At 42.9% G+C, this 27,771-nt stretch overlaps 1 protein-coding gene across 1 annotated transcript in view; it reads left to right on the forward strand.

The window, feature by feature from the left end:
• LOC127913954 (melatonin receptor type 1A-A-like) overlaps window positions 1-16,985 on the forward strand; it is a 40,561-nt gene extending 23,576 nt beyond the window's left edge. The window contains exon 2 of the mRNA XM_052488036.1: window positions 13,791-16,985. Coding sequence (XP_052343996.1) covers window positions 13,791-14,653 — 863 coding nt within the window. The 3' untranslated portion in view covers window positions 14,654-16,985. The remainder of the gene's footprint in view (window positions 1-13,790) is intronic.
• The last annotated feature ends 10,786 nt before the right edge of the window (window positions 16,986-27,771 follow it).

Here is a 27,771-nt window from a genome sequence, read left to right on the forward strand (position 1 = left end):
TGTGGTAGACCATATGACTAGACAGGAAATAGAAAGAACATCTAATGTGATAGACCATATGACTGGACAGGAAATATAAAGAACATCTAATGAGATTGACCATATGACTGGACAGGAAATAGAAAGAACATCTAATGTGATAGACCATATGACTGGACAGGAAATAGAAAGAACATCTAATGTGATAGACCATATGACTGGACAGGAAATAGAAAGAACATCTAATGAGATAGACCATATGACTGGACAGGAAATAGAAAGAACATCTAATGTGATAGACCATATGACTGGACAGGAAATAGAAAGAACATCTAATGTGATAGACCATATGACTGGACAGGAAATAGAAAGAACATCTAATGAGATAGACCATATGACTGGACAGGAAATAGAAAGAACATCTAATGTGATAGACCATATGACTGGACAGGAAATAGAAAGAACATCTAATGAGATAGACCATATGACTGGACAGGAAATAGAAAGAACATCTAATGAGATAGACCATATGACTGGACAGGAAATAGAAAGAACATCTAATGAGATAGACCATATGACTGGACAGGAAATCTAATGTGATAGAAATGACTGAACATCTAATGTGATAGACCATATGACTGGACAGGAAATAGAAAGAACATCTAATGTGATAGACCATATGACTGGACAGGAAATAGAAAGAACATCTAATGAGATAGACCATATGACTGGACAGGAAATAGAAAGAACATCTAATGTGATAGACCATATGACTGGACAGGAAATAGAAAGAACATCTAATGAGATAGACCATATGACTGACAGGAAATAGAAAGAACATCTAATGAGATAGACCATATGACTGGAGAAATAGAAAGAACCATATGACTATGACTGACAGAAATAGAAAGAACAGGAAATAGAAAGAACATCTAATGTGATAGACCATAAGACTGGACAGGAAATAGACAGAACATTTAATGTGATAGACCATATGACTGGACAGGAAATAGAAAGAACATCTAATATGATAGACCATATGACTGGACAGGAAATAGAAAGAACATCTAATGTGATAGACCATATGACTGGACAGGAAATAGAAAGAACATCTAATGTGATAGACCATGTGACTGGACAGGAAATAGAAAGAACATCTAATGTGATAGACCATATGACTGGACAGGAAATAGAAAGAACATCTAATGAGATAGACCATATGACTGGACAGGAAATAGAAAGAACATCTAATGTGATAGACCATATGACTGGACAGGAAATAGAAAGAACATCTAATGTGATAGACCATATGACTGGACAGGAAATAGAAAGAACATCTAATGTGATAGACCATATGACTGGACAGGAAATAGAAAGAACATCTAATGTGATAGACCATATGACTGGACAGGAAATAGAAAGAACATCTAATGTGATAGACCATATGACTGGACAGGAAATAGAAAGAACATCTAATGTGATAGACCATATGACTGGACAGGAAATAGAAAGAACATCTAATGTGATAGACCATATGACTGGACAGGAAATAGAAAGAACATCTAATGTGATAGACCATATGACTGGACAGGAAATAGAAAGAACATCTAATGAGATAGACCATATGACTGGACAGGAAATAGAAAGAACATCTAATGTGATAGACCATATGACTGGACAGAAATAGAAAGAACATCTAATGTGGTGACCATATGACTAGACAGGAAATAGAAAGAACATCTAATGAGATAGACCATATGACTGGACAGGAAATAGAAAGAACATCTAATGTGATAGACCATATGACTGGACAGGAAATAGAAAGAACATCTAATGTGGTAGACCATATGACTAGACAGGAAATAGAAAGAACATCTAATGTGATAGAATGACTGGACAGGAAATAGAAAGAACATCTAATGTGGTAGACCATATGACTAGACAGGAAATAGAAAGAACATCTAATGTGATAGACCATATGACTGGACAGGAAATATAAAGAACATCTAATGAGATTGACCATATGACTGGACAGGAAATAGAAAGAACATCTAATGTGATAGACCATATGACTGGACAGGAAATAGAAAGAACATCTAATGAGATAGACCATATGACTGGACAGGACATAGACATCTAATGAGATAGACCATTTGATTGGACAGGAAATAGAAAGAACATCTAATGAGATAGACCATATGACTGGACAGGAAATAGAAAGAACATCTAATGAGATAGACCATATGACTGGACAGGAAATAGAAAGAACATCTAATGAGATAGACCATGACTGGACAACAAATAGAAAGAACATCTAATGTGATAGACCATATGACTGGACAGGAAATAGAAAGAACATCTAATGTGGTAGACCATATGACTAGACAGGAAATAGAAAGAACATCTAATGTGATAGACCATATGACTGGACAGGAAATAGAAAGAACATCTAATGAGATAGACCATATGACTGGACAGGAAATAGAAAGAACATCTAATGAGATTGACCATATGACTGGACAGGAAATAGAAAGAACATCTAATGAGATTGACCATATGACTGGACAGGAAATAGAAAGAACATCTAATGAGATTGACCATATGACTGGACAGGAAATAGAAAGAACATCTAATGTGATAGACCATATGACTGGACAGGAAATAGAAAGAACATCTAATGAGATTGACCATATGACTGGACAGGAAATAGAAAGAACATCTAATGTGATAGACCATATGACTGGACAGGAAATAGAAAGAACATCTAATGAGATAGACCATATGACTGGACAGGAAATAGACAGACATCTAATGAGATAGACCATATGACTGGACAGGAAATAGAAAGAACATCTAATGTGATAGACCATATGACTGGACAGGAAATAGAAAGAACATCTAATGTGATAGACCATATGACTGGACAGGAAATAGAAAGAACATCTAATGAGATAGACCATATGTCTGGACAGGAAATAGAAAGAACATCTAATGAGAGACCATATGACTGGACAGGAAATAGAAAGAACATCTAATGTGATAGACCATATGACTGGACAGGAAATAGAAAGAACATCTAATGAGATAGACCATATGTCTGGACAGGAAATAGAAAGAACATCTAATGAGAGACCATATGACTGGACAGGAAATAGAAAGAACATCTAATGTGATAGACCATATGACTGGACAGCAAATAGAAAGTATCAACTGAATGTTAAATGTGTTTCCTTTCAGGTATTTTAATTGTCTGTATTGTCTATTTATTAAATGTTTGTAAAGTCATAATTTGTAATTGTTTGTAATGTCTTATTAATTGGTGTTGGACCCCAGGAAGATTAGCTAATGTTAAGGCATTAGTTAATGGGGATCCTCATAAAAATTCACAAATTCTCTCTCTTTCTCTGCGTATGAGAGACAAGGAGTGGCAGAGGTCATTATGGTTTTGTTCTTGTGTCTTTGCATGTAGTTCATTGATTCATTCATCGATCCCGTGGCCATGTGACATTAGACCTGGAGGTAAGGTCTAGCAGTATTTCCCATCTGGACAGCTACACTTCATTAACTGAATGAGACCTTATAAGACAATGTTATTTTCTCAGGATGAGTAGGCCTTTGTTTTTCTTTTTTTACATTTACATTTACATTTACATTTAAGTCATTTAGCAGACGCTCTTATCCAGAGCGACTTACAAATTGGCACTATCTTTACTTTGGCCTGTGATGTTTCATTCTAAAGATACACCATATAAGGTAGTTGGTTGGTACGTACCGCTATCGTTCTGCCTCCACCACCATCTCTTCCTCCAGTATCTACTGTATGTTCTGGGGCCCCCCCTCCCCCCTACCCACCAACACTCCCATTAGCCTCCTGTTCATTCTGTTTGTCCAGTGTGCTGTGAAACTGTCCCCCTGGTCCACAGAGAAATACATAATGACCAGAGCAGACACTCCCTCCCACTAGACTCAAAACACACACCCTGCCACAGCCACATAATATCTCCAACAAAGCCCCAACCAAGCATGTATTTAGAACCTAATTGCACTCTCATTGTTCCTGAATGACACGCCACAGTTGCTCCGCTCGCGCCCCACGCTGTCTCTTTTTTCTATTAAACAAATTAAGCTCGTGAGACTCTGTATACTGTGCCACCACTGTCTGTTTGCATTAGTCAGCATGGGCTGCTTGGTAAGAATGATCTTAACACACCCTGGGTAACTACAGCGTCACTCTGACAATAACCAATGCATCAGCTCACCTCACGCACCGTCCGCTTATGGAACTAATATGCAGCTTAAGGTTCTGCTGTTCCTCTGTATACAGCGCCACAACCAAGGGAGAGACCTTGGAAATGTTACATGTCATTTGAGATCAAGTTAGCAGAACTGAGCATCTGTTTTGTTTTGCACTGAGCAAAACAACAAAACACAAAAGTATCTGAGTAGAGCAGAGAAAAGTAGAGTAGAGCAGAGTAGTGTAGAGTAGAGCAGAGAAAAGTAGAATAGTGTAGTGTAGAGCAGAGAAAAGTAGAGTAGTGTAGTGTAGAGCAGAGAAAAGTAGAGTAGTGTAGTGTAGAGCAGAGAAAAGTAGAGTAGTGTAGAGCAGAGTAGTGTAGTGTAGAGCAGAGAAAGGTAGAGTAGTGTAGAGCAGAGTAGTGTAGAGTAGAGCAGAGAAAAGTAGAGTAGTGTAGTGTAGAGCAGAGAAAAGTAGAGTAGTGTAGTGTAGAGCAGAGACAAGTAGAGTAGTGTAGAGCAGAGTAGTGTAGTGTAGAGCAGAGAAAGGTAGAGTAGTGTAGAGCAGAGTAGTGTAGAGCAGAGTAGTGTAGAGCAGAGCAGAGTAGAGTAGAATACACCCGAGCAGAGTAGTGTAGAGCAGAGCAGAGCAGAGTAGAGTAGAGTAGAGTAGAGTAGAGTAGAGCAGAGTAGTGTAGAGTACAGCAGAGTAGTGTAGAGTACAGCAGAGTAGTGTAGAGTAAAGTACAGCAGAGTAGAGCATAGAGTAGTGTCGAGCAGAGTAGTGTAGAGCAGAATAGTGTAGAGCAGAGTAGTGTGAGTAGAGCAGAGTAGTGTAGAGCAGAACAGAGTAGTGCAGAGTAGTGTAGAGTAAAGCAGGGTAGTGTAGAGCAGAATAGAGCAGAGCAGAGTAGAGTACAGCAGAGCAGAGTAGTGTAGAGTACAGCAGAGTAGAGCAGAGTAGTGTAGAGCAGAATAGTGTAGAGCAGAGTAGTGGAGAGCAGAGTAGAGTAGAGCAGAGCAGAGTAGAGCAGTGTAGAGTAAAGTACAGCAGAGTAGAGTAGTGTAGAGCAGAGCATAGTAGTGTAGAGCAGAGCAGTGTAGAGTAAAGAACAGCAGAGTAGAGTAGTGTAGAGCAGAGCATAGTAGTGTAGAGCAGAGCAGTGTAGAGTAGTGTAGAGCAGAGCATAGTAGTGTATAGTTCATATTTTGTGGTGTGTTTTTGTATTGGGGTTTTAGTAGGAATTGGGATTATGGTTGAGTAGGGTTGTCTAGCATAGTCTATGGCTGCCTGAGGCGTTCTCAATCAGAGTCAGGTGATTCTCGTTGTCTCTGATTGGGAACCATATTTAGGTAGCCTGGGTTTCACTGTGTGTTTGTGGGTGATTGTTCCTGTCTTTGTGTTTGCACCAGATAGGGCTGTTTCGGTTTTCGTTATTTCATTTTGTTTTTTTTGTAGTTTCTGTATGTAAGTTTTTCCTACATTAAAATATCATGAATCATCATCACGCTGCATTTTGGTCCGATCCTTGTTCTACCTCTTCGTCAGAGGAGGAGATAGAAGAGAGCCGTTACAAGAGTAGTGTAGAGCAGAGCAGAGTAGTGTAGAGCAGAGTAGAGTAGAGTAGAGCAGAGCATAGTAGTGTAGAGAAGAGCAGAGTAGTGTAGAGCAGAGCAGAGTAGTGAAGAGCAGAGCAGTGTAGAGCAGAGTAGTGTAGAGTAGAGCTGTTCTCTACTGCTTTCTTCTCTCCCAGTCTCTCTTAGTGGGTCTGATGTGAATTGGGTGCCTGGGGCAGTCATATCAACTGAAGCTCACTGCTCATTCAAGGGGAACTCTGTTACACATTACACATCTACAGTTTATGTTAAATAGAGTGGGACTCCAGCTCCACTTGATGTGATTGGAGTGGGACTCCAGCACCACGCCACCTCTATTACAGTGGAGGACCTAGAATCCTTGTTTCCATTCCACACTCACATGGCCTGTTGAGCTCTCTGTCAAACTGTTGCATCTTATTCGGTATGATTATTACAGATTATAATTTTTGTCCCACTACTATTGATTTCTTATTATTGTTCCTGTTTTTTTTATGCAAATTTACCAAAAAACGTTTAATGACTTTAATCTATGAACTATCTTGTCTCCGCAGTACAAGAAGAACAAGGAAGTAGTTAAGTACAGTATATGTGATGCATCTGTTAGGGATACAATGCATTATGATTAGTCTGGCAAGCCTACAGTGTCCTGGAGCCAAAACTGTTGAGGCTAACATGCTGACCAGACTGCTCGCACGCGTGTCCACGTGCGTCCACGTGCGTCATTGTGCGCATGTTGATTTTGTCCACCCACACCAGATGTGATCAGGACACGCATGTTGAAATATCAAAACGAACTCTGAACCAATTGTATTCATTTGCGGACAGGTCGAAAAGCATTAAACATTTATAACAATTTAGCTAGCTAGCTTGCTGTTGCTATCTAATTTGTCCTGGGATATAAACATTGGGTTGTTATAATACCTGAAATGCACAAGGTCCTTTACTTCGACAATGAATCCACAGATAAAAGAGTAAACCGAGTTTGTTTCTGGTCGTCTCTCCTCCTTCAGTCTTCTTCTTCTTTGGACGTTATATGGCTGTTGGCAATCAACTTTAAGGTGCATTACCACTACCAACTGGACTGAGTATGAACCTCACTTCATCTTTCAATCACCCACGTGGGTATATGCTCCTAAAAACCAATGAGGAGATGGGAGAGGCGGGACTTGCAGCGCGTCAAGCATCACAAAAAGAACCAAGTTCTATTTTAGTGCCTGGCTACGCAGATGCTCGTTGACGTGCGCGGGCAGTGTGGGTGCAATGATTGAATAACATGTACAGTACCAGTCAACAGTTTGGACACACCTTCTCATTCAAGGGTTTTTCTTTACTTTTACTTTTTTCTACATTGTAGAATAATAGTGAAGACGTCAAAACCATGAAATAACACATATGGAATCATGTCGTAACCAAAAAAGTCTTAAACAAATCTAAATATATTTTATATATTGAGATTCTTCAAAGTAGCCACTCTTTGCCTTGATGACAGCTTGCACACTATTGGCATAAAGAAACTTTTGACTGGTACTGTATATCCAAATGAATGATTTAGGCTCTGCTGAATGTTGAGAGTCATTGTTATGTAGACGAGATTACTGCTGTTCTGCTGGAGATCTTCTAAGACCCTCACAAACTTCTACAGATCCTGTAGCACGGCATGGTACGGCAACTGCACCACCCGCAACCGCAGGGCTCTCCAGGGAGTGGTGCGGTCACAACCAATGCATCACCGGGGGCTACCTGCCTAACTACAGCACCCAGTGTCACAGGAAGGCCAAGAAGATCATCAAGGACCTCAGCCACCTGAGCCATGGCCTGTTCACCCCGCTACCATCTAGAAGGTGGAGACAGTACAGGTGCATCAACATTGTGGCCAAGAGACTGAAAACCAGCTTCTATCTCCAGGCCACCAGACTGTTAAATAGTCATCACTAGTCAGCCTCGGCCCAGCACCCTGCCCTGAACCTTAGACACTGTTACTAGCAGGCTAACACCAGGTACTCTACCCTGTACCTTAGAGACTGCTGCATTATGTACATAGTCATGGAACACTGGTCACTTTAATAATGTTTACATACTGTTTTACCCATTTTATATGTATATACTGTATTCTAGTCAAGGCTCATTCTATATAACTACTGCTGTAAACACATTTTCTATTCACATAGTGCACGTACTATTCATTCACAACATTCACATATTTACAGTGTATTCAGAAAGTATTCAGACCCCTTCCCTTTTTCCACATTTTGTTACTTTACAGCCTTATTCTAAAAATGATTAATAAATAAAGAATTTTACTCAACAATCTACACACGATACCCCATAAAGACAAAGCAAGAACAGTCATTTTTTGCAAATTCATTACAAATAAAAAACAGAAATACCTCATTTACATAAGTATTCAGACCCTTTGCTATGACACTCGAAATTGAGTTCAGGCGCATCCTGTTCCCATTGATCATCCTTGAGATGTTTCTACAACTTGATTGGAGTCCACCGGTGGTAAATTCAATTGATTGGACATGATTTGGAAAGGCACACACCTGTCTATATAAGGTCCCACAGTTCACAGTGCATGTCAGAGCAAAAACCAAGCAATGAGGTTGAAGGTAGAGCTCCGTGACACGGTTGTGTTGAGGCACAGATCTGCGGAAGGGTACCAAAAACTTCTGCAGCATTGAAGGACCCCATGAACACAGTGGCCTTCTTCATTCTTAAATGGAGGACGTTTGGAACCACCAAGACTCTTCCTAGAGCTGGCTGCCTGGCCAAACTGAGCAATCAGGGAGAGAAGGGCCTTGGTCAGGGAGGTGACCAGGAACCCGATGGTCACTCTGACAAAGCTCCAGAGTTCCTTTGTGGTGACCTTCCAGAAGGACAACCATCTCTGAAGCACTCCACCAATCAGGCCATTATGGTAGAGTGGCCAGACAGAAGACACTCCTCAGTAAAAGGAACATGACAGCCAGCTTGGAGTTAGCCAAAAGGCACCTAAAGACTCTCAGACTATGAGAAACAACATTGAACTTTTTGGCCTGGATGCCAAGCGGTAGGTCTGGAGGAAACCTGGCACCATCCCTAAGGTGAAGCATGGTGGTGTCAGCATCATGCTGTGGGGATGTTTTTCAGCAGCCAGAACTGGGAGACTAGTCAGGATCAAGGGAAAGATGAACAGAGCAAAGTACCGTTTTTTTAATGAAAATCTGCTCCAGAGCTCTTAGGACCTCAGACTGGGGTGTTGGAAGTTTCACCTTCCACAAGGACAACAAACCTAAACACACAGCCAAGACAATGCAGGAGCGGCTTTGGAACAAGTCTCTGAATGTCTTTGAGTGGCCCAGCAAGAGCCTGGACTTGAACCCGATCGAACATTTCTGGAGAGACCTGAAAATAGCTGTGCAGCGACATGCCCCATCCAGCCTGACAGAGCTTAGAGGATCTGCAGAGAAGAATGGGAGAAACACACCAAATGCAGGTGTGTCAAGCTTGTAGTGTCATACCCAAGAGGACTTGAGGCTGTAATCCCTGCCAAAGGTGCTTCAACAAAGTACTGAGTAAAGGGTCTGAATACTAATGGAAATGTAACATTTCTGTTTTCTTTTTTTATGACTGTTTTTGCTTTGTTATTATGGGTGTAAATTTCTTGCAATTCCATCAATTTTGCCATTGGATTTTGTACTGTGTATATAAATACTGTTTCCAACATTTCTTAATTTCTTGTTGTTTTTATTTCTGTATATTTTTGTTATGTTTGTTTATCCCCGTTAAAGCTTGATTTAAATGTAAAGGCAATGATCCCACGTTCGCGGAGACACAGCTATCACAGTAAACACTGCATATGTCGACTTCATCAGAAATTACCATGACATTTTAATGCAGATCTTAAGCGATACTTCCGCGGTACAAAAAAAAAAAAACTTTCACTGCAGCGTCAAAAAGAGGTTGTCAAATTAGGAAAACTGATCATTAAATCCAAGTTATATCATTTATCATGAAGATGTAAAACTTTTAAGGATTCTTTCCAAAGTAATGTATCATAAAGACATAAAACATTGAATGATTATTTCCAAAGTAATGTATCATAAAGATATCAAATATTGAATGATTATTTCCAAACAAAACAATCCCTCATGAATTTTAGGGAAAAGACATCTAGATTGTCTCCATAGGAGGTTCGAAGACATCAAATTCTGTATCATGCCACTTGTTTTATCATGTTGTAGAAATCTTTTGTTATTTACTGTATCTGTAGCAAAGCAACTGCAGAGTTATAGCATGGTATCTGTTTTCGGCCTGTTGATGTTTGAGAGTATGAGTCTTCTTCATCATGGTAGAGCATGAAACAGAGATGACCAGTAGTTCAAATGATGAGTGTGTATATATATATTTGTATGTGGACACACCTTCAAATTAGTGGATTCGGCTATTTCAGCCACACCCGTTGCTGACAGGTGTAAAAACAAATTGAGCACACAACAATGCAATATCCATAGACTAACATTGGCAATAGAATTGCCTTACTGAAGAGCTCAGTGACTTTCAACGTGGCCCTGTCATAGGATGCAACCTTTCCAACCTTTCCAAGGTCAGTTCAGGGGTTGATGTTGGGACGGTTGATGAGGGGGCTGATTGGGGGGATTGATGTGGGGGGGGTTGATGTTGAGGGTGTTGATATGGAGTGGTTGATGTAGCAGAGTTGATGTGTGTGGGGGGTTGATGTGGGGCTTGATGTTGGGGGAGTTTATGTGGAGGGGTTGATGTAGCAGTGTTGATGTGGGGGGTTGATTTGAAGGGGTTGGTGTGGGGGAGTTGATTTGAAGGGGTTGGTGTGGGAGAGTTGATGTGGGGGGTTGATGTTTATTTATTTTATTTTTTTTAACCTTTATTTAAAACCAGGCAAGTCAGAACAAATTCTTATTTTCAATGACGGCCTAGGAACAGTGGGTTAACTGCCTGTTCAGGAGCAGAACGACAGATTTGTATCTTGTCAGCTTGGGGGTTTGAACTTGCAGCCTTCCGGTTACTAGTCCAACGCTCTAACCACTAGGCTACCCTGCCACCCAATGTGGTGAGTTGATGTTGGGGGCGTTTATGTGGATGGGTTGATGAGGGGGTTGATGTGAGGGGTTGATGTGGGGGGTTGATGAGGGGGTTGAGGTGTGGGGGTGATTTGAAGGGGTTGATGTGGGGTTGATTTGAAGGGGTTGATGTGGGGTTGATGTGGAGGGGGTTGATGTTTATTTAATTTATTTTTTTAACCTTTATTTAAAACCAGGCAAGGGCTTGATGTGGGGGGTTGATTTGGAGAGGGTTGATGTGGGGGTGGATGTGGGAGGGTTGATTTGGGGGTTGATGTGGTGGGGTTGATTTGGAGAGGTTGATGTGGGGGGGTGGATGTGGGGTGGTTGATTTGGGGAATTGATGTGGGGGCTGATGTTAGGAAATTGATGTGGGGGCTGATGTTGGGGTGTTGATGGGGGATGGATGTTGGAGGGGGGATTTGGGGGTTGATGTGGGCGTTGATGTGGGGGGATTATTTGGGGGGTTGATGTGGGGGCTGATGTAGATGGGTTGATAGGGGGTTGATGTAGGGGAGTGACGTGGGGGTTGATGTGGAGGGGTTGATGTGGGGGCGGTTTATGTAGGGGAGTTGATATGGGGGTTGATGTTTAGTGGTTGATGTGGGGGTTGATATGTGGAGCTTTGATGTCAATGTGGGGGTTGATGTCTGGGGTTGATATGTGAGTTGATGTGGGGGGTTTATTTGGGGTTTGATGTGGGTGTTGATTGGGGAAATGAATATGGGGCTTGATATGTGGAGCTTTGGTGTTGATGATGTGGGGGCTGATGTTGGGGAATTGATGTGGGGGTTGACGTGGGGGTTTGATGTTTGGGGTTGTTTGGGGGCTGATGTGGGGTTTATGTGGGGGATCTTGGGAGGTCTGATGGGGATTTGATGGGGGATTGGGTGTTCTGTAGCTCAGTTGGTAGAGCATGGTGCTGTAACGCCAGGGTAGTGGGATGGTTGATGCATGTGTCCCTGATAAAAGTGGGTAAATGTTGATGTAGGTGGGTGAATGTGGGGGTTGATGGTGATGCTCAAAACATGCACACATTCACATAGGAAGATGAATTTTAAATGTGCAAGGCCTGTCCAACATGCCATGCCTTCATTTGTCATCTTACAGGAATGATATACACATGAGGAGAAAGCTGAAGTACCTATTCTACCTATCCATTGATGTAATTATATCCCCCAACTGATTCCCAGATCGTCCACTAGATGGCAAAAGGTGATCAAATGACATTTCTTACCACTAGAAACCAGTGGAGTGTGCTTTGGGTTGTGAGTCAATGTGCCAAAATGGCTGAATGAATTTTCAAGCCTGACATATTACATTTATTTTAGAGATCAGGGCTTTCAAGTGATGGAGTAAAAAAAAGCAAAAACAACAGACAGGTGAGGAAACTTCAAACTCCTTTTTCCATTTACTTTTCCAGTTGTAAATGATGAGCTAGCTCAGTGGTGCCTATGGAGGATGCCTGCAAGGTAATGTAGATGGAGAAGGAAATGCTTTACAATGACCATCAGGGTGGACCCTTTCCAACTTGACCTACATTGCACATTCTATGAATATAACCATAGCGCATGATTTATTGATTTATGGCCTTTATGGGGGGCGGTGGTGGGGAAGATTCTTATGACATTGTCAGACATTTGAGTTCGATTTCCAAAAATATGTCATATTCTTATATCATATGTTGTAGGTCGGAGATCTAATTAGTCCTACTTGAACAAATGAACATTGTTGTTTTTGAAACCACAATGAATAAGTGGAGTTGTTCAAAGAAGAGACATTCCTGTAAGCTGGTCACCACAGGCTGGTCACCACAGGCTGGTCACCACAGACTGGTCATAACAGTTCTCAACACTATGAAGACTAGCTAGTACAGTAGCTATATTAAGGCGAGTAATTCTGCAACAGAGCCAATAGCCTGAGCCAAGACTAGCCAGGGGTACTAAACTCTTACCCTACTAGTTCCGGAGCCTGCTGGTTCTGTTCTACCTGATCATTATTGCACCCACCTGGTGTCCCAGGTCTAAATCACTTCCTGATTTGAAGGGAACAATTAAAAAAGGCAGTGGAATTGGCTTCGAGGTCCAGAGTTGAGTTTAAGGGGCCTAGGGCATACCTCACATTTTGGGACCTTTTAGAAATGTATTCCCCACAGTGCGTCATGGTTCCAAACCATTGCTAACAGAGAGGCACACTGTTACCAAGGATTAGCATTAATAAGGCTAGACATAGCAAAACAAGTTCCAGTCCAGGTCACCAGTGGACAGGTCATAATATGGTGGTGTCCAAAATGGTGCCCTATTCCCTATATAGTGCACTACTTTTGACAAGGGCCAATAAAGAATAGGGTACAGGAAATATGGTGCCATTTATGACATAGCCTAAGACATTTATTTGATCATAATAGGTCAAATGACGTGTGTGTGTGTGTGTGTGTGTGTGTGTGTGTGTGTGTGTGTGTGTGTGTGTGTGTGTGTGTGTGTGTGTGTGTGTGTGTGTGTGTGTGTGTGTGTGTGTGTGTGTGTGTGTGTGTGTGTGTGTGGGGGGGGGCAAGCAGGAGGTAAACTTTTCCCAGAGGTTCAGCACCATGTGTGGTTAAATCCCCTCTAAAAGAGAGAGAGCAGTAAAGGTCATTCCATTTCAGTCAACCTGTTATCATTGGGGAGTATAGACTGGGGAATATGATCCATTGATTTGTTTTTTATGTCATTTCAAATCCCTTCAAATCCTAAATGAAAGCGTTGGGAATCAACATGTACACATCAACACTTGTACACATCTCTTGAAATATCAAAACAGTACTGGTTTCAAGGGGTATAAGATGCTGATCCTTTCAGATAAGGATATTAGGCACATTTAAAAAAATAAAAATAAACAGAGCGTTCCTTTGTTTTCCAGGCAACGTGTTTGTGGTGAGCCTGGCTGTAGCAGACCTGGTGGTAGCCTTCTACCCATACCCTCTGGTCCTCTCCTCCATCTTCAACAACGGCTGGAACCTGGGCTTCATTCACTGTCAGGTCAGCGGCTTCCTTATGGGACTCAGCGTCATCGGCTCCATCTTCAATATCACCGGCATCGCAATCAACCGCTACTGCTACATCTGTCACAGTCTTAAATACCACAAGCTGTACAGTGACAAGAACTCCCTGTGTTATGTCCTGCTCATCTGGCTGTTGACTGTGGTGGCCCTGGTGCCCAACTTCTTTGTGGGCTCGCTGCAGTACGATCCCAGGGTGTATTCGTGTACGTTCGTCCAGTCGGCCAATTCAGCGTACACCATCGCCGTGGTCTTCTTCCACTTCATCCTGCCCATCATGATCGTCACCTACTGCTACCTGAGGATCTGGATCCTGGTCATCCAGGTGAGGCGGAGGGTGAAGCCCGAGTTCAGGCCGAGGCTCACGCCGCATGACGTGAGGAACTTTGTCACCATGTTTGTGGTGTTCGTCCTGTTTGCTGTGTGCTGGGCACCGCTGAACTTCATCGGACTGGCAGTGGCCGTCAACCCCGCCGCAGTAATACCCATGATTCCAGAGTGGCTGTTCGTGTTCAGCTACTTCATGGCCTACTTCAACAGCTGCCTTAATGCCATCGTCTATGGACTGCTCAACCAGAACTTCCGGAGGGAGTACAAACGGATAGTTGTCTCGCTTTGCACTGTGACGTTGTTGTTCCCTGACAGTTCCAACGACGCTGCGGAGAGAGTCAAGCCATCCCCTTTAATAAACAACAACAACCAAGTGAAAGTAGACTGCGTGTGAGAGGTCATGAAGGGAGCACTGTGAACAAAGACATACTAAAAACACATCTCTACTGCTTCCAGACTGCAGGCTTATTAATGATGTATAATGTACTGAACTGAAGCCAATGACTCTAACAGCGTGTATGCAGTTTTTAAACAGATTCTATTCAGTCAAGGTGCATTACAGTAGCTGTATGTTCCCCTCTGTCTAATTGTTTACAATAATGAACTATAGATGTATGTATTTATTTTATATTGACAATGGATAGTATGGCATCCTTTCACAGAATAGAGCTGAAAGGGTTTCTTATGTTATGCAATCTTTACCAGTCTACAGTACTTTATGTGTATCTGTATGAGAAACAACATAGTAAAGATTGTTACTTCTGACTATAACATCCAAGTTGTATTACATACCGTAGGTTGCTGATGTAAAGGAAATTCAGAAGCTTGAAAAGCAATATGTTTGTTGTGAAGTGTTTCATATGCACTGGGAAATGTGACACAAACGTGGTAACATGCACATTCCACAGATGGGCTCGGCTCTCGTCATGGCTATATGAAGAAAAACTCCAAATAAACCATTGCCATAAGACCAATCGTTTAAATAGTGTTAACACATTGTTTACAACAAAAGTGCTTGCTTGTATAATTTTAGAGTAGTGAAATGTGACTAGTATGTACTGAAATAAATAAGGAAGTAAATAATATGGGTTTCAAGAAGTCAGGGCCAGAGGGAATATAAACTGTTAAAACTGACAACAACTGTCACTCTCCTTACTGTAACAAGTCATATACGTCTATCTGAGGTGATGTGCTGTAGATCTGTGTGTAAAAGACATTTAAAGTCCAAATCATATATTTTATACTACACTATCTATACATGTATAATAGCACTGTACAGTATGTTTCAGTCTACATCTATATACTGTGCTATTTTTAAAACAGTATGTATTTAGTCTCAAAATCTGATGACAAAGAATCCTAAGATAAAGGGCAGCTTGAACATCATTGGCATATAAACACATTAAGACTGATATCCATAACTTCTGCAGTGCAGCAGAAATGTTTGATGCTTCAAATACTGGACACATTCCCATACATACATGTTTTATATTGTGACTCGTACATTTTGATAATATACAATCGTAGCCAAAAGTTTATAGAATGAGACAAATATTAATTTCCACAAAGTTTTCTGCTTCAGTGTCATTAGATATTTTTGTCAGATGTTACTATGGATACTGAAGTATAATTACAAGCATTTCATAAGTGTCAAAGGGTTTTATTGACAATACATGAAGTTGTGTCACGCCCTGACCTTAGATAGCCTGATGGCAGCCCATTCTTGTTGTGTCACGCCCTGACCTTAGATAGCCTGATGGCAGCCCATTCTTGTTGTGTCACGCCCTGACCTTAGATAGCCTGATGGCAGCCCATTCTTGTTGTGTCACGCCCTGACCTTAGATAGCCTGATGGCAGCCCATTCTTGTTGTGTCACACCCTGACCTTAGATAGCCTGATGGCAGCCCATTCTTGTTGTGTCACGCCCTGACCTTAGATAGCCTGATGGCAACACATTCTTGTTGTGTCACGCCCTGACCTTAGATAGCCTGATGGCAGCCCATTCTTGTTGTGTCACGCCCTGACCTTAGATAGCCTGATGGCAGCCCATTCTTGTTGTGTCACGCCCTGACCTTAGATAGCCTGATGGCAGCCCATTCTTGTTGTGTCACGCCCTGACCTTAGATAGCCTGATGGCAGCACATTCTTGTTGTGTCACACCCTGACCTTAGATAGCCTGATGGCAGCCCATTCTTGTTGTGGGTTTGTGGGTTTTTGTTTGTCCACCTGCCTCTTGAGGATTGACCACAAGTTCTCAATGGGATTAAGGTCTGGGGAGTTTCCTGGCCATGGACCTAAAATATTGATGTTTTGTTCCCCGAGCCACTTAGTCGTCACTTTTGCCTTATGTCAAGGTGCTCCATCATGCTGGAAAAGGCATTGTTTGTCGCCAAACTGTTCCTGGATGGTTGGGAGAAGTTTCTCTCGGGAGGATGTGTTGGTACCATTCTTTATTAATAGCTTCAATTCTTAGGCAAAATTGTGAGTGAGCCCACTCCCTTGGCTGAGAAGCAACCCCATACATGAATGGTCTCAGGATGCTTTACTGTTGGCATGACACAGGACTGATGGTAGCGCTCACCTTGTCTTCTCCGGACAAGCTTTTTTCTGGAAGCCCCAAACGATCGGAAAGGGGATTCTGACTTTACCCCAGTTCTCAGCAGTCCAATCCCTGTACCTTTTGCAGAATATCAGTCTGTCCCTGATGTTTTTCCTGGAGAAGTGGCTTCTTTGCTGCCCTTCTTGACACCAGGCCATCCTCCAAAAGTCTTCACCTGCTGCCATTCCTGAGCAAGCTCTGTACTGGTGGTGCCCCGATTCCGCAGCTGAATCAACTTTAGGAGACGGGCCTGGCTTGCTGGACTTTCTTGGGCAACCTGAAGCCTTCTTCACAACAATTGACACGCTCTCCTTGAAGTTCTTGATGATCCAATAAATGGTTGATTTAGGTGCAATCTTACTGACAGCAAAATCCTTGCCTGTGATGCCCTTTTTATGCAAAGCAATGATAACGGCACGTGTTTCCTTGCAGGTAACCATGGATGACAGAGGAAGAACAATGATTCCAAGCATCACCCTTCTTTTCAAGCTTCCAGTCTGTTATTCAAACTCAATTAGCATGACAGAGTGATCTCCAGCCTTGTCCTCATCAACACTCACAACTGTGTTAACGAGAGAATCACTGACATGTCAGCTGGTCCTTGTGGTGTGGCTGAAATGCAGTGGAATTTTTTTTTGGGGGGATTCAGTTCATTTGCATGGCAAAGAGGGACTTTGCAATTAATTGCAATTCATCTGATCACTCTTCATAACATTCTGGAGTATATGCAAATTGCCATCATACAAACTGAGGCAGCAGACTGTGAAACTTAATGTTTGTGTCATTCTCAAAACTTTTGGCCACAACTGTACACAGCTTGTACAATTCCGTTGTGCTATATTTAAATACAACACATTGCAGTGGTTCTATAAATTGAACTGCTTTCATGCCCACAATTGGTTATTTATGGATTTTCAGATGAAAGGGTGTTGTAGAGAACTGAGTAGGCTGCAGTAATTGTGTTTGTCTCTTCTAAAATGGCTTTACAAAGGATCATGGCTATTCGGATAACTAGCATCCACCCCTCTCTATAACTAGCTGCCGGTAGTGGGTGTGTTTTTTCAATGAACTTGAATAGGCGGATGAGCCGCCATATACAGTGAAACGTTCCTCAAACACAGGCAACCCCAGGATGTCCTGTGGAAACCTGCATTGTGGAGCAGCCAGGCTGTTTTCTGTTTATTTATTTTTCTTGATAGAGTGATGATGAAAGCAATCGAATCTTGAGTCATCTATACTGTAATGTAGGAAGGATTATTGTTCCACTAAGCAACTCTACCTTCCAGTACCGTCCTCATCCACATCAGACAGGGCCCATTCTCTACGCTGCTGCATCTCCTATTGGTATAAACCTAAAGCTATGAGAATGGACGCTTTGTAGAAATGAGCCAAACAAACTGACACTAACTCACTCTGGGACAAAATGGCCCATTGTTGTACTACATACACCCTGAACCATTGGATTGCAACCATGTTACCATGTAAGCCTGCTTCCTCCATGTCAGAACAGCACACAGCTGACAAGCTGTGAATGTTATCGATCACCATCGCAACACATGTAGAGAAACACCATTCCAAAATACCTACTCACGCATGGGCAATGTGCTCTCTCGGTTTGGCCATATGGGGTTTCTCTGGTCAATTGGTGGGGTATGGTGTGTGTGTGTGTGTGTGTGTGTGTGTGTGTGTGTGTGTGTGTGTGTGTGTGTGTGTGTGTGTGTGTGTGTGTGTGTGTGTGTGTGTGTGTGTGTGTGTGTGTGTGTGTGTGTGTGTGTGTGCGTGTGCGTGCGTGTGCGTGCGTGTGCGTGTGTGTGCCTGTGCTTGTTTTGAGACAGGAACGTGACACTTTCAACAACTTTCACTCTGAGCAGGAGCCATATCACAACACTCTGAGCAGGAGCCATATCACAACACTCTGAGCAGGAGCCATATCACAACACTCAGAGCTGGAGCCATATCACAACACTCAGAGCAGGATCCATATCACAACACTCAGAGCAGGAGCCATATCACAACACTCAGAGCAGGATCCATATCACAACACTCAGAGCAGGAGCCATATCACAACACTCAGAACAGGAGCCATATCACAACACTCTGAGCAGGAGCCATATCACAACACTCAGAGCAGGAGCCATATCACAACACTCAGAGCTGGAGCCATATCACAACACTCAGAGCAGGATCCATATCACAACACTCAGAGCAGGAGCCATATCACAACACTCAGAGCAGGATCCATATCACAACACTCAGAGCAGGAGCCATATCACAACACTCAGAGCAGGAGCCATATCACAACACTCTGAGCAGGAGCCATATCACAACACTCAGAGCAGGAGCCATATCACAACACTCAGAGAAGGAGCCATATCACAACACTCAGAGCAGGAGCCATATCACAACACTCAGAGCAGGTGCCATATCACAACACTCAGAGCAGGAGCCATATCACAACACTCAGAGCAGGAGCCATATCACAACACTCAGAGCAGGTGCCATATCACAACACTCAGAGCAGGAGCCATATCACAACACTCAGAGCAGGTGCCATATCACAACACTCAGAGCAGGAGCCATATCACAACACTCAGAGCAGGAGCCATATCACAACACTCAGAGCAGGTGCCATATCACAACACTCAGAGCAGGAGCCATATCACAACACTCAGAGCAGGAGCCATATCACAACACTCTGAGCAGGAGCCATATCACAACACTCAGAGCAGGGGCCATATCACAACACTCAGAGCAGGAGCCATATCACAACACTCTGAGCAGGAGCCATATCACAACACTCTGAGCAGGAGCCATATCACAACACTCAGAGCAGGAGCCATATCAGAACAATCAGAGCAGGAGCCATATCACAACACTCTGAGCAGGAGCCATATCACAGCACTCAGAGCAGGGGCCATATCACAACACTCAGAGCAGGAGCCATATCACAACACTCTGAGCAGGAGCCATATCACAACACTCTGAGCAGGAGCCATATCACAAAACTCAGAGCAGGAGCCATATCAGAACAATCAGAGCAGGAGCCATATCACAACACTCTGAGCAGGAGCCATATCACAACACTCAGAGCAGGAGCCATATCACAACACTCTGAGCAATGGTTTTCCTTTATGAGTCCTGGAAAAAGTTATCAGCCCAGTAATCAGCCTGACTAATATTTACATGTTCTTTTTGTCTCGCTAGGAAAACAGTGTCATGAGAGGTTCAGTTATCTTAGGTTACTAGCTACTAAAATTATGCCCATTGTTTTTCCAACCCTGAGACATAGATATCATCTGTCATTGGGAATGTGTAACAAACTTTGGTGGTATTCAATAACCCTTCTTGTATTATTTGTCTGTCAAATAAATTGGTGACATTTCCTGCTGAAATACTCTTTATTTGTCGAGCACACAAGGGGGGCTTGTTTTACTTAGTTGGTTCATTCATCAAAGAATGCAAATGTTAACAGGCCTTCTTTGTACTGTCCCCCAGCCAACCCTTAACTTTGGCATTGTCTGTTTTACAAAATGGTATTACATTTGGGTTTTACAAAATGTTATTCAAGTTGGAAAACAAACATGATTACAAATTCCCTGTGCGCTTTAGTCAGGCTTAACATTTCTATAATAAATGATCACTTAGAACAAAATGCTCAAAGGGGAATGTGCATTCAATTGTTCTAAGAAACATATATTATATTAGCACATAATTCATATTTTGATTATAACCTACACTTAAGTTACTAAAAGTATGTTATGCACATGCCTTATGTTTACCTTTAAATAAAGGTAAATAAAAAATGTAGACTGGCCTTATGTAGACTGGCCCTATGTAGACTGGCCCTATATAGACTGGTCTTATGTAGACTGACCTTATGTAGACTGGCCGTATGTATTCTGGCCATATATAGACCAACCCTATGTAGAATTGCAGTATGTAGATTGGCCTTAATTAAACTGGCCCTATGTAGACTGGCCTAATGTAAACTGGCCTTACATAGACTGGCCCTATGTAGACTGGCCTTATAGACTGGTATTATGTAGACTGGCCCTATGTAGACTGGCCTTATGTAGACTGGCCCTATGTAGACTGGCGTTAATAAGACTGACCTTATGTACAGTAGATTGGCCCTATGTAGGTCTAGCCTATGTAGACAGGCCCTATGTAGACTGGTCCTATGTACAGTAGATTGGCCCTATGTAGACTGTACTTATAGACTGGCCTTATGTATACTGGGCCTATGTAGACTAGCCCTATGTTGACTGGCCTTATGTAGACTTGGCACTATGTAGACTGGCCCTATGTAGACTGGCGTTAATAAGACTGACCTTATGTACAGTAGATTGGCCCTATGTAGGCCTACCCTATGTAGACTTGCCCTATGTAGACTGGCCATATGTATGGGTTTTTTAGATAGGGGGGAAGGTATTGAGAGCAAAAGTGTTACTTTAATCACAATTTGTACAATTGTATTAAACAACATCCATACCAAAAGGTCACCTCACAATTTTACAACCAATCTTTTCCCCAAATTCTACTTTTTTTATTAATATGATTTATTTATTAACATTTTACCCCTTTTTCTCCCCAATTTCGTGGTATCCAATTGTTTTAGTAGCTACTATCTTGTCTCATCGCTACAACTCGGGAGAGACGAAGGTTGAAAGTCATGCGTCCTCCAATACACAACCCAACTAAGCTGCACTGCTTCTTAACACAGCGCGCCTCCAACCCGGAAGCCAACCGCACCAATGTGTCGGAGGAAACACTATGCACCTGGCAACCTTGGTTAGTGCACACTGCACCCTGCCCGCCACAGGAGTCGCTGGTGCGCGATGAGACAAGGACATCCCTACCGACCAAGCCTCCCTAACCCGGACGACGGTAGGCCAATTGTGCGTCGCCCCACGGACCTCCCGGTCGCGGCCGCAGCGCCCTTAACCATTGGGAGGCCCCCCCAAATTCTACTTTAATCTTCATGTTGAGCGTTGTGGATCCATCTCCATTCCAACCCCTCTCGCATTAGTGTTCAGCAGAGGCCTGTTTGCCCTGAGAGTGGAGTTGCTCTGTGGCCTCGGGGAAACTGGAAATAACTGAGGTGTCGGAGCCATTATGTCCCCAGGGGCTGATATTAAACATTACCTGTGCTTGCTGTGCCTGTCTTCACGGCATCGCTTGGCGTTGTGGAGCCGTTTGGAACATCATGGTCATCCAGATTATACGGGCACAAGCTCTATTAGCTATGAAATTATCCAAAAGGACATTTTTATAACTTTATGTTACAGCTCAGGTATATACATAGACTGTGTCCCAATTGGCACCCTATTCCCTTTATATGTCACTCCTTTTGACAAGGAACCATAGGGCTCTGGTCAAAAGTAGTGCACTATATAGGGGATAGAGTGTCATTTGGGACATAGCATGAAACTGGAAGAGTATGAACAAATGGGAATATGGGTAAAGTTTGAGCCTAGCCTACTCTATCTGATTACTACCACGAACACACATTGTTGGCAGCCTGTACTGTTCTTTGCTGAGTCATTCAGTACACTACACTACACCATGTACTGTCCTTTGCTGAGACAGTCAGTCAGTTGTTTTGTGGTACAGCATTGATATAAATGTGATCTCCAATCCTGGACATTGCATTATTTACAATCAGCCGCAGTCATTGTTCTTTTAACAGAGGCGGTACTCTATGTTTAGTCTGTGGAGTGCTTGCATGGAAGGTTAATTGGGAGGTGTAGGATGGAATGTTACATCATCTATATGATATGGACCACAAACAGTAGGCCTTCATTCCCTCTCTATGATAATATCAAACACCCTTCAATTCAAATGGCTTTCTTGATTGAAATGGAAATTAAATGTAATGCGTATGAAACTATGAAGTATGAACATAAGGTCCCCTGGCCCAAGGACAAATATAATTGTATACAGTATACTGTGTATGGTGGTATTTACAGATGTATTTACCCTTTATAATTGGGATGTGACTTTACCATAACTGGAACTAGTACCATAGTTACAAAAAACAGCATCAACAATGGTGTAGCAGCGGCATACTGCAAGCTCTGTCAGGTTGGATGAGGAACGTTACTGCACAGCTATTTCCATGTCTCTCCAGAAATGTTCAAGTCCGGCTCCACAGCTATTTTCAGGTCTCTCCAGAGATTGTTAGATTGGGTTCAAGTCCGGGCTCTGGCTGGGCCACTCAAGGATATTCAGAGACTTGTCCCGAAGCCACTCTTGGGCTGTCTTGGCTGTGTGATTAGGGCCGTTGTTGTGTTGGAAGGTGAACCTTCATCCCAGTCGGAGGTCCTAAGCGCTCTGGAGCAGATTTTCATCGAGGATCTCTCTGTACTTTGCTTCGTTCATCTGTACCTTGATCCTGACTAGTTTCCCGGTTCCTGCTGCTGAAAAACATCCACACAGCATGACGCATCCACACAGCATGACGATGCCATCACCATGCTTCACCATAGGGACGGTGCCAGGTTTCCTCAAGGAGTTTTCCTAAAGGCACCTAAAGGACTCTCAGACCATGAAAAACAAGATTATCTGGTCTGATGAAACCAAGATTGAACTCTGAAGCCTGAATGCCTGAATGCCAAGCGTCACGTCTGGAGGAAACCTGGCACCATTCCTACGGTGAAGCATGGTGGTGGCACTATCATGCTGTAGGGATGTTTTTCAAGCGGCAGAGACTGGGAGACAAGTCAGGATGGATGAAAGATGAATGGCGCAAAGTACAGAGAGATACTTGATGAAATCCTGCTCCAGAGCGCCCAGGACCTCAGACACGGGGGGAAGGTTCACCTTCCATAAGGACAACAACCCTAATCACACAGCCAAGACAACGCAGGAGAGGCTTCGGGACAAGTCTCAGAATGTCCTTGAGTCGTCCAGCCAGAGCCCGGACATGAACCCGATCTAACATCTCTGGAGAGACCTGAAAATAGCTGTGGAGCGATGCTCCCCATCCAACCTGATATAGCTTGAGAGGATCTGCAGAGAAGAATGGGAGAAACTCCCCAAATACAGGTGTGCCAAGCTTATAGTGTCATATCCAAGAAGAATCGAGGCTGTAATTGCTGCGAAAGGTGCTTTAACTAAGTACTGAGTAAAGGGTCTGAATACTTATGTAATTGTTATATTTAATTTTTATTTGTAATATATTTGCAAACATTTCTAAAAACCTGTTTTTGCTTTGTCATTATGGTGTATTGTGTGTAGATTGATGAGGGGAAAAAACTATTTAATCCATTTTAGAATAAGGCAGTAACAAAATGTGGAAAAAGTGAAGGGGTCTAAATACTTTCCCATGCTTTACAATCGACCGTGATCTGCTCCCCATCATACTCTTTTCAGCCTTCCTCTTTAACTCTCATCTCTTTCACTTCTCAAGTAATATAAAGATGTTATCTTTCTCCACTACGCTGGACTGGTCTTTCGTTCAGAACTGGTGCGCAGCTACATTAGCTATAATTCCGTCCGCACTCTCCAGCAACTAGGTCATGCTCCGCCTACACCTCATATGATAGGCCCAATCTATTTGCCATCCTCTCAGCAATGGCCCCTTTACCATAGCTATCAATAGTTACATTAGTTGGCGAGGTTCCAATGACACTCATGCGTGTGGCGGTCATTCATTATTACACCTGGTTTTGGGTCAGACACTCCTTGTCATGTGTCCCTATTGCTTCCTTACATGCATGACTGGGTTTGAAGCAGCAAATGTCTCATATTTTACTAATCGCATTACTGCATGAGTGGTTGGGCTCTACTTACAAGCATGTGTAACATTTCATCTCGACACATCAGTGTAACAATGTGAGGCACTCTGCAGGTCAGCATTGGGCCGGGACATGGACAGGTGCCCACATCTTCCCACATTTCGGCATACACTGTTTGGGTCAACGCTCACTTAGTGTTCCAGGTCAATCATACACATCTCACGATTTTCATCCTGCGCTCAGCGCACCTTGCATTAATAAACATTCCATAGAATACTTTTCATTACAGCATAACTGCACTTATGTTCTATTCTTCGCATGCATCTCTTTTACATCTAGTTATCTTGTCTTCAATCTTTAGATCCAACCATTGCCCCCTTCTCCCTGGTGAGTAACTTATTTTTTATTTTTGCGGGGGGGGGGGCAATATGGCCAATTTAAGGCAATAAATAGGCCATATTTAGCATTAACACTGGAGTGATGTGCAGATGATGATGTGGAAGTAGAGATACTGGGATGCAAAAGAGCAAAAATAAGTAACAATATGGGGATGATGTCACGGCTGTTGGTGGAAGAAGGTGAGGACCAAGGTGCAGCGTGGAACGTGTTCGTCATTTTAATGATAAAGCTGAACACTATACAACAAGCAACAAAAGAACAACCGAAACAGCTCCGGCAGGTGCGAAACACACTAAACAGAAAATAACCACCCACAACTAACAGTGGGAAAACAGGCTACCTAAGTATGGTTCTCAATCAGAGACAACGAAAGACAGCTGTCCCTGATTGAGAACCATACCCGGCCAAAACATAGAAATACAAAACCTAGACATGAAAACATAGAATGCCCACCCACATCACACCCTGACCAAACAAAAAAAAGAAACATACAAAGCAATCTACGGTCAGGGCGTGACAGATGAGGTATTTACAGATGGGCTGTGTACAGGTGCAGTGATCGGTAAGCTGTTCAGATAGCTGATGCTTAAAGTTAGTGAGGTCGATATAAGTCTCCAGCTTCAGTGATTTTTGCAATTTATTCCAGTCATTTGCAGCTCTGTTCTGCATGTTCTGCATTTTTTGAACGGAGCATGCTTATCTAAAATGGTGAGGAAGTTACTTTTAAAGAATGACCAGGCATCCTCAACTGACGGGATGAGGTCAATATCCTTCCAGGATACTCGGGTCAGGTCGATTAGAAAGGCCTGCTCCCAGAAGTGTTTTAGGAAGCGTTTGACGATGAGGGGTGGTCGTTTGACTGCGGACCTGTAGCGCGGATACAGGCAATGAGGCAGTGATCGCTGAGATCCTGGTTGAAGACAGCGGAGGTGTATTTGGAGGGCCAGTTGGTCAGGATAACGTCTATGAGGGTGCCCTAGTTTACAGATTTAGGGTTGTACCTGGTGAGTTCCTTGATGATTTGTGTAAGATTGAGGGCATCTAGCTTAGATTGTAGGACTGCCGGGGTGTTAAGCATATCCCAGTTTAGGTCACCTAACAGAACAAACTCTGAAGCTAGATGGGGGGCGATCAATTCACAAATGGTGTCCAGGGCACAGCTGGGAGCTGAGGGGGGTCGGTAGCAGGCGGCAACAGTGAGAGACTTATTTCTGGAGAGAGTAATTTTTAAAATTAGTAGTTCGAACTGTTTGGGTATGGACCTGTAAAGTATGACATTACTTTGCAGGCTATCTCTGCAGTAGACTGAAACTCCTCCCCCTTTGGCAGTTCTATCTTGACAGGAAATGTTATAGTTGGGTATGGAAATCTCAGAATTTTTGGTGGCCTTCCTAAGCCAGGATTCAGACACGGCAAGGAAATCAGGGTTAGCAGAGTGTGCTACAGCAGTGAGTAAAACAAACTTAGGGAGGAGGCTTCTGATGTTGACATGCATGAAACCAAGGCTTTTTCGATCACAGAAGTCAACAAATGAGGGTGCCTGGGGACATGCAGGGCCTGGGTTTACCTCCACATCACCCGCGGAACAGAGGAGGAGTAGTATGAGGGTGCGGCTAAAGGTAATCAAAACTGGTTGCCTAGAGCGTTGGGGACAAAGAATAAAAGGAGCATTGCATCTGTTGTTATTCAGTTAATCCTGTACTCGATTGAACTATAGTTGGTTACTTAAACAATCAGGTACAAGGGAGTGTGGTATATGGCCAATATACCAAGGCTAAGGGATGTTCTTATGTAGGATGCAACACAGAGTACCTGGATACAGCCCTTAGCCTTGGTATATTGGCCATATACCACACTCCCTTGTACCTGATTGTTTAAGTAACCAACTATAGTTCAATCGATATACCACAAACACACAAGGTGCCTTATTGCTATTATTAACTGGTTTCCAACGTAATTAGAGAAGTAAAAATAAATGTTTTGGCATACCCATGGTACACGGTCTGATATACCACGGCTGTCAGCCAATCAGCAGTCAGGGCTCGAACCACCCAATTTACAATAGACACTTAAATCATTAGAGAAGGGCATCTTTTTTTCCTCAGCCTCTCCTCTCTTTCTCTCCTCTACAGCCTGTCTTAATTAATTACTGGTTTAATTACTTCCACTGTTACAGTTAGCATGAGACATCAACCAAGTTCAGCCAAGATGGGTCTATTTTGTATTTAGATTTCCATGTACTGTTCATGTAGTTCAGAGGGGTGTATTATGATGCTAGATCTACTCAGGAATTTATAAAGCTAGCCAGCTTCAGTTATTTTCACATTCCAGCTCATACTTCCACTTCCATGTTACAAAGGTGGAAATTGGTCCTCCCCCTGCTGTTAATTCCAGCCAGGAAATTGCTACATGCCCCAATACATAGTGGCAAGTGTAAAGTTTGGTGGAGAAGGAATGATCTGTGGCTGTTTTTCATGGTTAGGGCTAGGCCCCTTAGTTCCAGTGAAATCTTAACGCTACAGCATACAATGCAATTCTAGACGATTCTATGTGCTTCCAACTTTGTGGCAACAGTTTGGGGAAGGCCCTTTCCTGTTTCAGCTTGACAATGCCCCCGTGCACAAAGCGCGGTCCATACAGAAATGGTTTGTTGAGATTGGTGTGGAAGAACTTGACTGGCCTGCACAGAGCTCTGACCTCAACGCCATCGAACAGGAGGGAGGTGTTGGTAGAAAGGGAGGGGTTGGGAGGGAGCGAGGGGTTGAGAGGGAGGGA

Source organism: Oncorhynchus keta, chromosome 30 (genome assembly GCF_023373465.1).
Source record: "Oncorhynchus keta strain PuntledgeMale-10-30-2019 chromosome 30, Oket_V2, whole genome shotgun sequence".
Lineage (NCBI taxonomy): Eukaryota > Metazoa > Chordata > Actinopteri > Salmoniformes > Salmonidae > Oncorhynchus > Oncorhynchus keta.